Raw genomic sequence first — 16,819 nt, 5'->3', positions numbered from 1 at the left:
ACCCATTAAATCCAGCTGAAGTCAAAATGCCCACAGGAATATACTCATGGGGCGATTCTGCGAGCAGCTCTGTGCCCTCCCTGCCCCCATCTGTGGGGAATAAAAGCATACACGTGGCCCTGCTGCTGCAGGCAAACAGTAGGGCCAGGGTAAAGAGAAGCAATACTTGCCAAGGAAACCACTGCAGGGAATATGTAAAAACAGATCTTTATTAGAGCAGCAGATCTTACTATATAACAGAAACTCGGTGAACACAGCAGGTCTACTGCATTATCAACATTTAATACAGGTTATTTACAAGCAGCCAGCTTGGATAGATTACAGCAGTTGGGAGGGGTTTCTTAGGACATCTTAAATACACAGATAAGAATGGGATGGAAACTGAAGTCAGTACGGGGGCTGGCGCATGTACGATCTTGGTGTGGAAGGAACCCAGGCAGCTGCCCCACAGCCCTCTCCAGAAGGAGTTGCCGCCCCGTCTCAGAGCAAGAGGCTGAGGCTGCAAAGTATCAGCGCAAAGAAACCCAGGGCCTAGAGCTGTAGGAGCGGTACAGAGCTGATAGTTCGTCACTGTTGTGCATTTGCTTAAAGTCTCCACTCAGTTCCAAGGGGCTAAGGCTGAGCATATTCTCACCTAGTCCCTCCCTAGCCAACCCTCGATGCACCTGGAATCCCCCCCCCCCCACTTCTTCCTCACCCCCACTGGAAAAACATAACATACTTAGGAACAAAAACAGGAGCAACTGACCCCAGAGAGTTTGAAATAAGAAGCCAACATCAAAACGAACAAGGCAGATCCAGAAAGGGATTTCCAACCAATCCCACAGGACATGTTACTGGCATCTCCTCAGCCGGAGGCCTCAACCAAGGCAAGAGTTTTCAATGTACCGTGAAGAGGAAATCCAGTGGTCTGTTTTAGAAACTGCTGTACCCTGATACCTGTGACCTGTTCATCTCCATTGAGAAGCTCTTGTCTGAGTCATGTGTTAGTCACACAGGTGTGTCTGTAGGAGCCAAGTCTCAGCAACTGCCTGCACTTTGGACCAAAATGCTCCCATTGCACTTGAAACCAGAGGGAACCATGATGCCAAGGAGTGAAGTGGAGGAAAGGAAAGAGACTGGTCAACCTACAGTTCTGCTCAGCTCTGCTGGGCAGCTTCCAACTTGGCCATTTACCCAGCTCTCCCAGCAGTGGCCCAAGCATCAGACAGCTCCTCCACTCCCGTCTCTGGACAGGTGCAGTCCAAGAGGCCTAGCTGGGTCTAATACCAAGCTTTCTGTAACAATGGGCACCCTTGTCAGTGGAAAGAGGATGAATGTTCAAAACGAGTCGCGATGGGGCCACAGGCACCTAAACGCTGTTCCCCTTAGGGCTCTTCATACCCGGTGGGTGGAGTCGTCTCCGCAGGCGATATGATGCAAACGCTGTGACTATCAGGCCCAGGAGAGAGCCTGCCGTCCCGACCGCAATGGCAGAGTCAGTGCTGAAGGTAGCTGCAAAGAAGAGACAAGAGAAATTGTCAGTTGCCGTGCCTGAGCCTTTAGCAGGGCTCCATCTCAACAATCAGCAAGTATAAACATCACAGCATGGGTCCCGGTGTCTTAAGCTTCCTTTGACACCAGCGGGTGGTTCTCCAGCCAGCCACCAACAGCTGCATCTTCACATCACATGGGCCCCCAGGGCTAGTGGCACTGATCAGCAGCCTCAGCAGAGAGGATTTAATGGGCTGTCTAGGCTAACAGGCTCGTGCCCAGAGATTGATCCCTCCAGCCCCGGGTTAAGGCACGTGGGCAGGGAAGCTTGCACTGCCGCTGCCCGTGTTGTCCTAGTGCCTGTGGATGGAATTTCAGGGCAACCCAGCAACTTTCCCTAGCCATTATTCACTGTAGCGTTCAACAACCAAGGAGAGCGTGTGGCTAAGACCCGTGTAATGCCTGGCCCTTGAACACACGCGCGCCGCCTCTCCCCCCACCACTGGTTTTGGTCAGAGGGTCATGCTGACCAGAAGCTGTAGTTTGTGTTCTAGTGTTCCCTGTGGGAGTACAGATCGGGGGAGGAAACGAACACAATCACAGGGACGCCGACGCCTCCTCCCTGGGCTGGCCTGCACCTCCCCACAGGGACCAACCACGCCTGACTGCAAAGCCCTTGGCAGCCACTCACCAGCAGACACAGCGACGTTCAGGCTTGCCACCTGGAGTCTGCTGCTCAGCATGACGCACTGATAGATCCCTTGGTAGTCGAGACCTACACGGTCAACTGTCAGGGTGGATTTGCCCTCGGACGCCTCCTCCTGGTACTGAGACAGCGCCACAGGGGTTTTCACCCACTTAATGGTAACATTCTCACCACACTCTGCCTCGCATATGATCTTCAGGGCTTCCCCGGTGGTCCCTTTAGGAGGGACAGGCCGGATCAGAAGGTTGCAGACAGACTCTGTTCTGGGGTTCCGGCCACTAGTGGCTTTCCTGGTCAGGGCGCTCTCTGTGCTAGCCACATCCCCTGCGGTGGGGCTCTCTGGCGCAGAACTCAAGCCACTGCTGGGGCTCCAGTCTGTTGTGGCTGAGCCTGCACTGGGGTTCTGTGAAGCCGCCCTGGACTCGGTGGCCAGGGTCTCTGTGGTCGCCAGCCAGTGGACAGAGGTGGCTTTGCCACTGGGCTTGTGCGATGTGACAATGAACTCTGGGGTAGGGCTCTCTGCAGAAGTCAGTTCTGTGGCGGAGTTCCCTGTAGTAGCCAAAAGCCCAGTTGTGGGGCTGCAATCAGTAGCAGGGGGCTTCTCTGTAGTAGCCAGAGACTCAGTTCTGGGATTCTCTTGGCCAGTGACTGACTCAGTTGTGGGCTTCTCTGCTACAGCTGTAAATAGAAGGTTTCGATTAGTCTCTTGATGCTTGGCTACAAATACACCGTGCCCTTGTCCTTAAGGTGCTGTGATCATGCAAGCCAGGTAGGTGGCCCTCTGACCACGGCTGTCACCAAATAATCCTCCATCCCCTGGGAGGGGATTGAAGTGGTTGCTGGCTCCCTCCACCTCTCTGAGCCCAGCTCCAGAGATATGGCTGTGTCAGAAACCTCAAGCCCTATCCCCTGCTTTGCTCTCCCCTTCATATATGTCTCAGACCCCACACAGGCATCTTGTATGCCAGCTGTGTGTGGGCTAAGGCGGGATCCTTGGGATTAGGGCCCTAGACAGGGAAGAGGACTAGCACACATGGGGCCCTTCCCTTGATCCCTAACTTCACAGTGTGGGCTAGAAAGAGGACTCAGGACAAGAGTATCTGGGGCTAGGACAGAGGTGTGCAAACTACGGCCCGGGGACCAAATCTGGCCCGCGGGGCCGTCCTGTCCGGCCCTTGAGCTCCTGGCCAGGGAGGCTAGCCCCATGGCCCCACCCCTGCTGTTCCCCCTCCCCTGCAGTTACGCTGCCATGCAGGCAGCAGGACTGCGAGCTCCTGCTGCTCTGAGCGGCATGGTAAGGGGGCGGCTGGGTAGCGGGTCCCGGGGGGCAGTCAGGGGACACGGTGCGGTTGGATGGGGCAGAGGTTCTGGGTGGGGTGGCGGTCAGGGGTCAGGGAACGGAGGGGGTTGGATAGAGCATGGGAGTTCCAGGGGGCCTCTCGGGGCAGGGGGGTTTAGATGGGGGTGGGGTCCTGGGGCCCAGGCTCTTTGGGGGGCACAGCCTTCCCTACCTGGCCCTCCATACAGTTTCTCACCCCGATGTGGCCCTTGAGCCAAAAAGGTTGCCCACCCCTGGGCTAGGAGGAAGGATGCATGGGGTGGGATAACAGAATGAATCAAGAAGATCTGGTGGGGTAAAGGGGAGGTGCCAGGATCTGAGAGGAAGCAGTGCATCTCTCCTGGAGAGCTGAAAGCGTTTAGCAAAAGGTCCTCACATGGGTGGATTCAGGCCCATTCAGCTTGGCGCTACCCTGGTTCCCATGCTGCCTAGGGCATCACAGACCACACAGAGTTCATATTAGCAGCCTGGAAGCAGGAGCTTTTTTCACCCCCAGCAGACAAGTATTGCAAGTGACATGGGGAAATGGCTGTGGCAGGAGAAGTTGCACACCCACCATGCTAAGATTCCTAGCTCAGGTCTCCAAGACTTACCTTTTGTGCTGACAGTCACCTCTGTGTCCTTGTGGAAACGCCTTTCTGAGGGCAAGAGGAGCACCACCTCACACCTGAACTCCATGCCCTCCGTCACCTTCTCCCCTGGGACCTCCAGCTCAGAGTCATAACTGAACAGCTCCTCGTCATCAGCTGCTTCTTCAGGGTCTGGGCTCTCCAGTCTCTGGTCCCCCCGATACCAGCTCAGAGTTAAGGAGCCAGGCGGGTACACCTTGCTAATAGAGCAGCGGAGATGGGCTGGCTGCCCAGCCACCAGCTCCTTTGGTTGGGTTTCCAGCTGCAATGTATCTGGAAGAGCTGAGAAAAGAATGGCACATGAGGAACGGGCTTCCTAGCTACATCACCCACCATGGAACAGGGGGATCAGGGCCGGGAGTGGCCAATGCTTGTAAGAAACTTGCCCCTTCTGAGAATCCCACCCGCTGACGTCAGGTGTGAAGTGCTCATACTGTCAGGTGTGGCATCTGCAGAGACTCCATGCAGAGGGGAGTGAGTGGGATGCAATCAATTCCTGCCCTCTTCCCCTAACGATTCATCACAGAGATCAGTCCTGGGAACAGTGGCCAATTTCTGATCCACTCTAGGAGCCACAAAACTACATTCCTGGCCCATTTATACCATGGCCACATCTGCCAGAGGACGTCCATGCAGTGGGGAGGGCCCTTCAAGTCAGACCTTGAACCCTAGGGCCTGATTTTCAGAGGGGCTGGGTACCAGCAGCTCCCATTGCCTCCAGTGGCTGCTGTGGGTGCCCCTCACCTCTGAGAACCGGGCCTCCTGATCTTAACTGTTCCCTCGCCCTGGTTTGTGGCCATCCTCCACCCCAGAAGGGGCTGCATTTTAGTGATTAATCCTCATGCTTCTGGACATAAACTGATCATCAGCTGGGCCAGGAAGAATCCTAAGGTGCAGGATGGCATGATGAGAGGTGTTATGAAGGCTTGGTACCTTCTTCAAAACATTCTGCCTTGGTCAGTGTCGTGATACCAGCTGAGATGGACCATTGGGCTGTTCTAGTGTGGCAGTTCCAACGTTAGCTGGATTCTGTGAAGTGGGGAGGGTGGGAGATTGGGGGCCTGATCCTATATCGTCTGCAAAGGGACAGCCATTCAAGTGCCCCTTATCTGACGTTTGTTGCGAATAGCTCTGGAGGCAACAGGAACTGAAAGGGATGCAGGGGGAAGTGGTTTTCTTTCATTCTGAAGTCTTTGTGATTTGGCAGTACTTTTCGCGCAGGGTTGGTTTGGCTGGTTCCCTAGCACGGTCGGTCAGTTCCTCTTATTTGCCTGGGTCAGAAAAACACCAGGCCAATGTGACGGTAAAACCTCTAGGTTTCAATTGGACTATGTCCCCTTCGGGCTACAATGTGTTTGGAGTCTAGACTGCCATGCAGCTGGTGGGTAACTGCATCGACCTAGGGCACTTACAGTACACTTGCAGGTTGGTTGACCCCTGGTAGGACTTCCCTTGGCAGTTCCCAATGCAGAACTTTGTGCCCTCCATGGCTGTGGCAGCATTGGTGATGAGCAGGAGGGTATAGGTGGGGGTGGAGATGATGTTCCCCAGGTTGGTGTCCAGCCCCTTCCACTGGGGCTTCCCATCTGGACAGTCCAAGGAGCAGTTCAACTGAATGGATCCTCCAATCTCGACCAGCGGCTCCTGGGGCAGCACGGTCAGCTGGCCTGGGTGGAGGGGAGGGAAAGGGGAAAGCAGCAAGTGGAGAAAACAAGGGTCATTCAGAGAAGTGCAGTAAATACCCAGCGCTATCTAAGGCAGCTGTTCCCAATGGAAAGGGCAGCACAGACATGGTGAGATTTTGAGTTCAGTGTTCTGGTTTCTGAGCCGCTAGGGTGCACTCAGGTCACCTCCACAATCAAGAGGGCTGGCAACTTTTCTTGTTTTGCTTTTAAAGCGGAGATGCTCCCATAATCACAGGACTCATGGAACTGGGGCTTTTTCAAAAACACCCAATATCACATGACTTGCCATAAAATGGGAAGGGTTGGTAACACTGCAGATGTAGCAGATCTGAGGTGAAATTCTGGCCCCAGGGAAGTTAAGAGTAATTTTGCCATGATCTTCAAAAGAGGCAGAATGTCTCCCTTTCACTCCACTTCCCCTCTTTGCGTCGTGACCTCAAAAACAAAACTGCACGCAAACATTCAAACATCTCCTCAGACCTTCCAGAACAGCAAGTGTTTGTTCCTGGGTTGTTGGCTCAGATTCCCCCTCCCCACAACTGTCATGCAATGCAGTGGCAGGTTTCTTCCAATTCAGAGGTGGCAGCATTTCAGTGCCGATCCACGGGATCCTTCAGGGAGGAAAGATGCCGCTATAGTGGAAGGACTGTTATTTAACTGCAGGCGTTTCCAAGGGATGAGATTTTCCCTGTAACACAGCCTGGGTTTAACTTCATCTGAGTCTCTACTTCCCACAAAGATTTTACAAGTGGTTCTTAAAAAATAAGGCCAAACACCGGTCATCCTCCACTGGTTAACCCCTGCTGCTGCTGGCGCTGCTCTCCTGGGAGCCAGGCAGCCAGCAGGAAGTAGGAACAGGCTGCCAATCAGAGGTGAGCCATATAAATCCCACATTCTGGTTACTGTGTTTAAAGACAAAGCACTAAATACTTTATTTTAATTCAATCCAGATTATTTTAACTTTGGTTTGTCAAAGTAAGAAAATGACACATGCATTTAAAAATGTTTTTTGTTACAAAACCACTGCAAATATTAAAGAAGAGAATGAGGAGGGATACCTACAGAAACAGGAGCTTGCGTGACTGACTTGGATTGAATTTGTACATCACACTAGAGACTTTCATCTCAAGGTGCCCTGCCGACAACACTGCTGAAATGCAGCCACCTCTGGGGTGCACAGCAAACAGCGTGGAAATTTTGACAAACCACAAATCGCGACTGTTTTGAAAACGACCCAAGGATCTGTAGTGTCTGCGCAAAGACCAAGAGGGCAGCAGCTTGCTTTTTAATGACTCACTGGAGTGGCCCAAAAAAGAACAGGAGTACTTGTGGCACCTTAGAGACTAACAAATTTATTTGAGCATAAGCTCATCATTTCCCATTTTCCCCAGCAGGCTGTCAACTCATGTACTATCTGGGCCAGACCCTCAGCTGGAGTAAATTGACCCAGCTCCTTGAAGCCAATGGAGTGACAGTGATTTATACCAGCTGGGGATCTGGCTTTAACTCTCTGCAAAGGCAGTTCCCAAATTTCTGTCCATGCAGTACTGGTGGTCTGTGGCGCACTTGCTGGTTACATGGCTCTGATTTCCAGCTGCTCGATGGCATTGCAAGTCAACTAAAATACCCCCAAGGCATGATGGTCAGAGGTGCTGATAGCTAGCAGCTCCCACAACTTCAGTTGAAGGGGTGGGTACTCAGCACCCTAAGTCAGCTCCTAAATGCTTCCCTAACATTAATTTTCAATGCAGGTAATTGCTGCAGTGTCCCTGTGCCAACTCAGTGATGAAGAACGGGGGGAGGCAGGACCGCAGGTGATCATGAATGGGAGAGGCGGTGCGGGCAACGGCACATGGGAAGGAAGAGGGCCCATGAGACCAGCTATCTATTACAACGTGGTCCACCCTATGAAAATATGAGCGCTCCTGCTCTACAGCACTCTGGGATGCGGTTTGTATGAAGGATTGTCTCCAAAGGAAAGCTGTGCAATAAAGCCATCTCATTGCCTCTTTCTAAAAGTACGCCAGCACTGGCCCCAAATGTGGCAGCGACACTGTGGTCGCCATTGGCACCATTACGAGAGTATTTATTTCCAAGAGCGCTTGGCAGCCTTGGGGGCTCACGTCTCATGCCACTGATGCTGCGTAGACCTGTCTATAGGCCAGTATACATCCGCTGATGTAGAAATTAGGCTCTGAGCTATTTGTATTGTTTTAAGAGCTAAAATAAACGTTCTCTGAGATTCAGATGTGTCGACATTTGATAACCCTGTTAATTTAATTCGAGACGGAGTCAAAGTCTGGGGGACAAACTGATGTGTTTTTTCCCTCCCGTTCTGAGCCAGTTTTAACGATGTTTAAACTTGGAGAAAAAATGAATCAGTGACTTACAGATCCACGTGCAATGGAGGTTCGTGGAGAGGGGGCATCAGAAAGGAAGTGGGATTATTGTTTATTACCAGAGTGCCCAGGACCCCTGGTAACAAACCAGGACCCCACTGTGCCCGGCCCTGTATAACTACAGAAGAAAACACAGACCCATGTGTACCCAAGGATGGAGACAGCTCTGTTAACAGAGTCCCCTCCTGAGCACCCCAAGGCTAGCACAGCCAATCCAAACTGGGCACAGAGCATCGCACACGGATCACATCTAGACAGAGCCGCAACTGCTCACCCAGACGCACCAGGCAGCAGAGCTGATACCGTTGGCAGAGCAGTTGTGTAGCGTACAGCAAAGAGGGAAAACTTCAAAGCAGCAGCCAGGACCAGCATGGAGAAATAGCTGAAAAGAATAGCTCAGCCCTTTGCGAAGGCAGGGAACCCCCAATCCCTCCAGCCCAGAGAGAGCCTCAGGTCTGCTGTGGTCTCCAGGGAACTTACCGCTGCAAGTCCAACCCAGGCTGAGGAGCAGGAGGAGAGGAGTTGGCTCCATTGCTGTGGCTACAGGGAAGTGTTTTCGCTCCAGCTAATCTCTGACAGGGATCTGCAGGGGCAGCTGTTTCTTAAAAAACACCAACCAGCTGGATGGACTCTGCCTGGGGCTGATCTCTTTCTGCCTAGAAGTCCCATCCTCACGCACCTCTTAAAGACTTAGGTAGGAACCGCCCCCTGATAGTAAGCACCATCCGTCATGACCCTGCTGGTCAGCTGGGAATTTCCAGTGGGGAATTTTAGCCTTATGGTAAAAATGGCTTTAACCCCTAAATACCTGGCTCCACAGGCTAAGGATCCTGTTCTGCACAGACACCCCCAAAATCACAACCGCCTCCTACAAGGGACACAAATGCAAACCTGCCTGGGTTGGACAGGGGAATTACAGGACATGGGAAGATGCCTTGTGTCTCCCAAATAAGCACCTAGACCCTATAAACATCTCCATACAAACCCCGTCCACACACTGAACCCCCTATGTGACATCCACTCCTCCCACAACTATGTTACTCCCCTCCACATTAGATACACGTCTATGCATTTACTCAGTTTCACCCCACTCCCTAACACACCGTCCTAATGCTCTCTTCCACCCCCTCCTGCCACAGACATTTACACCCCTGCATACAGAGACATGGGCGTACACTGAGGGGATGAAAATCCTGGCCATGCAGTGGACTGGGCCCAGTGCTGGGAGTCAGGAGACCTAGGGCCTATGCCCTGCTTTGCCAGTGACCGCAGGCGAGTCACGTCCTCTCACTGTGCCTCAGTTTCTCCATCTGTAATGTTGTACCAATAAATTAAAAACCAGCAGGATCTTATTAAAGGGAAAAAGGCAAAATACCACATTTATTGTGAATACAGAAAGAATCGTAGTAAGCAGTTAGTTACAGCTATAACATTCCATTCAATCTCATATTTATTCACACATTCATTCATACACACACACACACACACAGAGGTTCTGCAAGGTTGTCATCATAGTTAGCAGTTAGTTATAGCTATAACATTCCATTCAATCTCATATTTATTCACACATTCATTCATTCATTCATACACACACACACACACACACAGGTTCTGCAAGGTTGTTATCATAGTTACCAGCCTTAGAGTTGCTCATGCCAAGCCACTGGCCAGGTGGCCTGGACATGAGGAGGGAGCAGGGCCTTGTCAGATGCTCATCTGATGCTCCTGGAAGTTGGTTTGCAGAATCAGACCCCAAAGTTCTCACTTTTTAGAGTCTCTTTTTATAGGAATTTCTTCCTAGGCCAGTCTGTGGGAATTGCTTCATCATGCTGTTGCTGAATCAATCAGCAGATGGCACATTCCTGACGGCTCCGTGCTGCTAGATGTTATCTTGTTCTTTGGTTCTCCCATTCTTGAGGCTGTTGGGTGGATTCCAGTCTGCCCTCCGGGGGTCCTCTGGTTATTTCCACTTGACGCCTTCTTCAGCCGATGGACACTGGATTCTTAGGCTGGCACCTCCCTGATCATTCAGTTATTATCCACACCAAGCATCCATCCACATACATCCTCTATCTCTATTTTAATCACAATTGTTAATACAACAAAAGGGCGAGGAGTCTCTGGGTGCTGTTTCTGTTGTTAGAGTATTGCTTTGAGTCTCTGTGAATTGCTTTGAGAACAGACTCTGTCTTAGAATGTACTAACACAATTAGCGGCTTGCAAGTTTCACACATAGAGGGAGAGAAACAGTACCAAAACCCAAGAGACCTCTTAATTAGTAATACCCTGGAATTTAAACTATGGGGAATCAAACTCATTTGTGATTTTAATACAGAACTTCTTTAATATGATCCAACATAATCCCCCTTTTGACACTAAGATTTATAATCGTCAGTGTCACTTTCTATGTAGCCTATTCAAGAGAAGGTACTGTGAGGCAATTTGAGTTTGTGATTCCAATTCATGCCACATACACGATCCTAGTGATGTATCTTTACTACAAGGTTCTGGGGCAACAGGCAAGGTGAGGCACACCCACTTTTGAGGAGTCCATTCGATACAACCTCTAGTGTCCAATAGCTTCCCTCCCTCCCCAGCCCACTGGCTCAAGGTCCAGGGTAGCCAGAAGGATCCCATGTGTAATATGGGGAGTGGGTTAACCTTCAATACCTTTGCCTCCAGGGACTGTTGGTGTGCAATTTTGACAACAATTTCTCCCATTAACAAGTCTGGTTTCACAATACTGGAAACATATTGCATCCATTCATGTTGATAAGTGTCAAACAATGATCTCTTTCTTTGTTTTAACAAATGCATCAAACCCTTAATATTTCCCAATATGACGCAGAACATTTTGTGTTCCAAAGTAGCTCGTGCAAGTATCTGCATTTCAGTGCATCCCAGAGCTATGGCTGTGTAGTTTCCTATTTCTAATATATTTTTTTTTTTAATGGATAAGCCATGTGGTAGTATTAAGCCATTACTAAAGATTCCATCGGCCTTTTAGGTTACCCAGACCAATTTGGACCAAGTCTACGTTGGCATGTACTTGTTTTTGTATCAGGCTGTCCTGTAGCTGGGACAGAGAGCTTAATTTATTTTTAAGTTCCTGCAGGTCTTCAGTATCTTTTTTTTTTTTTTTTTTTTTTTTAAACACACAACAGTGCTAGCAACAAGACAAAACACAAGACAAAACATAGAACACAAAACACAATTTCTATTGTGACAGTAGATTCATGGTATTGGGTTACTTTTCAGCTGGCATCAGCTTTTCCTGATTTTTCTGAAAGACAAAAAGAACATGTTTCTACCCCTTTTGGGGTGGCAGATTATTGCTTAAAATATTTCTTTTACAAATACCCTTGCTGATTGCAGGCAAAACAGAGGAATTGCCCCCACATTTTCCTGTTTTTGTTCTATAGGTGGGCCAGGTTTCAATGGCTTTTATCTTTTAAGGGTTATGGGGAAATTATCCCACTGTTTAGTCATTAAATCCCTGAGTTTTCCTTCTTATACAGCAGACCAAGTTTATAATGTTTTTCCTGCTGTGTTAAGCTTTAAGTTTTATTTACAGGTAATAACTGAGAAGCATCATTACCATACGACCTTAAAGGGTTTTTCCAAAAATCATACACACTATACGTTGTTACAGGGATACTTATTATCATTAAATTTATTAAAATTATCTTGTTATCCCATGCCTTTTATTTAGGCAATTTGTTTGCTGACCAGGTGTGTCCTTTATCTGCAGCTCCTTTGTGCTGCTAGTTCTTTCCTTCCTTTATCATTTAGGTAATTTGCATTTTCACAGAAGCTTCCTGCTTTTGGATTTAAAGCCATCAGCAGCTCAGAGACTCTATCTTAAAAGGGACACAATCAGCTTTCACCAGAGTTTTGATTACTTTTAACTTCTGCTTCCAAAACACACAGCAATCTGAAAAAGAAAACCCAACCTATTGTGGCTCCCTTTGGAGCCCTAATAGCATTTTAATTAAGTAGCATGGTATGTTTGCATTTCTTTTGCCCCTTCTACAATATACCCTGCACATGTTCTGGGGCAAATACACATTCCTTCCATAGTTTAACTTCTATAACATTATCCATATCAATTTTTACATAAGGTGTAACTATTTCTTTTTTTTTTGCTTACAGAGTTTTCATGTACCTTTATCAAAGTGACAGTCTGATTACTCAGAGCCATTTTAAGACTCAGTGTTTCTAACATTGCTTCTTTTTGTTTTGTGCACCTCACCCCTGCTGTTGCTTCAGAGGGCCACTGTCTTTTTTAAATTTCGTATTTATTTATTTTTTTTCATCTGCTATTTTGTTACAAAATCAAACAAACAAACAAAAACCAACCAACCAAACAAAAATAATCCAATTTTTTTTCTATTCTCCAGATTTTGACTGCCCTGCTGCAGCCACAACTTAAAACATTTTAAATTTTGTAAAGCATTGAGTTACCTTTTTAAGGGTTAAATGCCAAATCCCAAAGCCAAACAGCACTAATTACCTGTGTCTAGCAAAAAGGTCTGTCAGTTTTGCAACTTTGAATTAAAGAGTCAAATGGATTTTTAGTGGCATTATTTAAAACAAAAACAAAACCAACTGGTCCTTAGAACTTTACATATTTACACACACACAGATAGATACATACACATTTTCTTTTCTTTAACATCCCTTCCACGTTGCTCTGTTTTTTTACATCTTACATTCCCTTTATACATTTGAGGCAGTTAAGTTCCAATAGAACCCCCTTATGTTCTTTTAGCAAATTTGACTAAATTGTCCAGTCAAATGATTTTAATCAGTTTCTTTTGCCTGGCTAATTTACAGACATTCCTTTGGAAAAGGGCCCATTTTTCCCTCAGAATGGCTGCAAAGAAACCAAGAATGCTCTTTCTCTAACACTTTTTTTTTCTTTTTAACATTTTCACAAAGTTTAGCTGCTTAATTCCCTCCAGCCTCTGCAGAGTTAACTTTTTTTTTTACTCTTTCTCTTTATAATTATGCCTGGGGGTGCCATACATAGGACCTTCTCCCCCTTTACCTGCCTCCCTCCAGCCTCTGCAGAGTTAACTTTTTCACTCTTTTTGTATTCCTGGAGTGCCTCTTTCACTATTTTCAGCTGGCTTTGGGTATTTGTAGCCAGCACCTTCCAATTGTCTGCTCCCTTTTCCGTTTGTGCCTTTTCCTCTTTACATGAAGACAAGCGGAGGGAAGAATCCTTACATGCCTCCCACAACAACCAAATTGCTGCTGCATCTCTTTTGGCAGCACTAGAAGGTTTGTATATGAGGATATACTGAGCCAATCTATCCTCTAGGTCCGAAATAGTGCAGAGATCAGCTAGGGCTTGTTTAGTCCAAGGACTGTGCCCAAATTTTTGAAGGTTTTGTTTAAAAGGTGTAATTTCTTTAACAAAAGGTGAGGTTGGAGTTCCTTCTGACTCCATTCCTCCCTCTGGTACTGGCTTACCCTGTTTTCTTTTAAACATCTTAACATGGATATTTCAATCTCTTTGTCACTGCTGGTATTACTTAGCAAGTGACACAGCCTAGATTCTGAAATCATAGCTTAATCTATGCGTTTTTCCCCTGCTACCTTCCCGGAGGCCAGCAGGTCCCCTGCTACCTTCCCGGAGGCCAGCAGGTCTGGTTAACCTATTTCTCCCTGCTACCTTCTCGGAGGCCAGCCGGTCCGGTTAACCTGTTCTCCCCTGCTACCTTCTCGGAGGCCAGCAGGTTCCCTGCTACCTTCTCGGAGGCCAGCAGGTCTAGTTTAATCTGTTCTTCCCTGCTACCTTCTCGGAGGCCAGCAGGTCCCCTGCTACCTTCTCGGAGGCCAGCAGGTCCCCTGCTACCTTCTCGGAGGCCAGCAGGTCTGGTTTAATCTGTTTTTCCTGCTACCTTCTCGGAGGCCAGCAGGTCCCCTGCTACCTTCTCGGAGGCCAGCAGGTCTGGTTTAATCTGTTTTTCCTGCTACCTTCTCGGAGGCCAGCAGGTCCCCTGCTACCTTCTCGGAGGCCAGCAGGTCTGGTTAACCTAATAGAAATGCCTAGCTCACTAGAGCTGGCGGTGTGCACACCAATATTTACAATAACTGAGGTTTTTTACCAATATTCCCCCTTTCGCAATTCTCCACCAAAATGTTGTACCAATAAATTAAAAACCAGCAGGATCTTATTAAAGGGAAAAAGGCAAAATACCACATTTATTGTGAATACAGAAAGAATCGTAGTAAGCAGTTAGTTACAGCTATAACATTCCATTCAATCTCATATTTATTCACACATTCATTCATACACACACACACACACACAGAGGTTCTGCAAGGTTGTCATCATAGTTAGCAGTTAGTTATAGCTATAACATTCCATTCAATCTCATATTTATTCACACATTCATTCATTCATTCATACACACACACACACACACAGGTTCTGCAAGGTTGTTATCATAGTTACCAGCCTTAGAGTTGCTCATGCCAAGCCACTGGCCAGGTGGCCTGGACATGAGGAGGGAGCAGGGCCTTGTCAGATGCTCATCTGATGCTCCTGGAAGTTGGTTTGCAGAATCAGACCCCAAAGTTCTCACTTTTTAGAGTCTCTTTTTATAGGAATTTCTTCCTAGGCCAGTCTGTGGGAATTGCTTCATCATGCTGTTGCTGAATCAATCAGCAGATGGCACATTCCTGACGGCTCCGTGCTGCTAGATGTTATCTTGTTCTTTGGTTCTCCCATTCTTGAGGCTGTTGGGTGGATTCCAGTCTGCCCTCCGGGGGTCCTCTGGTTATTTCCACTTGACGCCTTCTTCAGCCGATGGACACTGGATTCTTAGGCTGGCACCTCCCTGATCATTCAGTTATTATCCACACCAAGCATCCATCCACATACATCCTCTATCTCTATTTTAATCACAATTGTTAATACAACAAAAGGGCGAGGAGTCTCTGGGTGCTGTTTCTGTTGTTAGAGTATTGCTTTGAGTCTCTGTGAATTGCTTTGAGAACAGACTCTGTCTTAGAATGTACTAACACAATTAGCGGCTTGCAAGTTTCACACATAGAGGGAGAGAAACAGTACCAAAACCCAAGAGACCTCTTAATTAGTAATACCCTGGAATTTAAACTTCTGCTCCTGCTCCTGGCATCCATCTAAATCCTGACAGAGAAGCTACGAGCACAGAACAGCAGCGAGAGTCAAATTAAATAATAGTTCTTATGGGGGCTGGTCCTGCGCTAGGGCACCAGAGTAGGAGCAAGGACACCTGAGTTCCATTCCCAGCTCTTTCACGGATGTGCTGCGTGACCGTAGGCCAACCACGTTCCCTTTCCCGTGCCTGTGTGTCCCCGTCTGTCAAATAACTAACTGGTCTTTGTGACCTACAGAAGAATTCTAAACACAGAGGAAGGATTAATATTTGTAGGGAGGCTGTACTGTCCAACTGATGCAGAAATCGTCAAGCGAACCTGAAGATTCACTCCCGCAGAGCAGCATTGTGAGGGACAGGGGCCTACAGGCCCAATTTAGAAAGATCTCTTCCTCTTAGGCTGAAAACAAGAGTCCAAAGGTCTGGTAGGTCCCATCAAGTCCATCTCCCCGGCCAGCCTGACTTTCTGTCTTTCACCATCTTTGCTCGTTCTAGTTTTAAATGGGCCCAGAACTGGAAGCAGGGGTGCTCACAAGATTCCGATGCACCTTAAAGGTCCCCCAGACCTTCTGAAGTGGGAGCTACTTTCAGCCAATCTATTGTTCCAGGGTTGCCAACTCTCATGGGTTTAATCACAAGTCTTGCAATATTTGGCTTTTTTACGTAAAACCCCAATTCCTGGAGTCATGATAGGGCCTGAACCATCATAATAAATCGTTGAGTTTCTAGATCTCAGGGTTGCGGACAAAAGCTTGAAGACGTGATCTGAGTGTGACCTAAAGGCTCAGAAACTAGAGGGCAAATAAAAATACCCTCACATTTATTTTTTAAGCCACTCTCATGGTTTTTTTGGTTCCAGACTCATGACTTTTAATATTTGCAGCCAGCGATAATGTAATCCCATTAACAACGTTTTCATTTACACCCAGGAAATGATAGCAATGCTCCAGAGTGCTCTTTATCCTGAGCCAGTGCTGCCTTTTAACCAAGGTCCTCATTGCTTGTGGTCATTGGCACTACACAAGTGTGGTGTGGGCACCGTTGGTGTGGGACTCCTTACCGCTTTGCCGGGAAGAAGAACGGAGGCCAACCAGGATTCTAATTTAGATCAAAAATTGTGTTTTTATTTGAAGATCTATGGAAGAAATAGCTCAGATCAGCATGCCAGAAGCTCAGGCCTTCCCTAAGAGCCAGCAGTTTTCATCTGTCTTTCTTCTTAACGGCAGGGACTTCCTTTTTGTTCTCCTTGTACAGCGCCGGGCACAACGGGCTTGTGTTCCTTTTCCCTTGTCATTAATATTAATTGTGTTAAGTATCTGGTCGCCATTTATCTTTTTAGTGAAAACTGAAGCAAAATAGGCATTAAACATCTCAGCCTTCTTGATGTTGTCCATTATTAGATCTCCTTCCTTGATAAGAGGAGGACCTACACTTTCC

General features: G+C 47.9%; 1 protein-coding gene across 1 annotated transcript; it reads right to left on the bottom strand.

Annotated features, from left to right (window-relative positions):
- Positions 1-978: 978 nt before the first annotated feature.
- On the bottom strand, positions 979-5,868 carry MADCAM1 (mucosal vascular addressin cell adhesion molecule 1). Its single transcript, XM_074939406.1, is given in 5 exon segments — positions 979-1,494; positions 2,165-2,857; positions 4,112-4,429; positions 5,560-5,838; positions 5,841-5,868. Coding segments are annotated over 5 exon segments (1,461 nt in total). The 3' UTR covers positions 979-1,351.
- Positions 5,869-16,819: the final 10,951 nt, after the last annotated feature.

This window comes from Natator depressus, chromosome 25, assembly GCF_965152275.1.
Source record: "Natator depressus isolate rNatDep1 chromosome 25, rNatDep2.hap1, whole genome shotgun sequence".
Taxonomy (NCBI): Eukaryota; Metazoa; Chordata; order Testudines; family Cheloniidae; genus Natator; species Natator depressus.
Note: the sequence above shows the minus strand (reverse complement) of the source record. Positions and strands in the feature narration are given on the sequence as shown.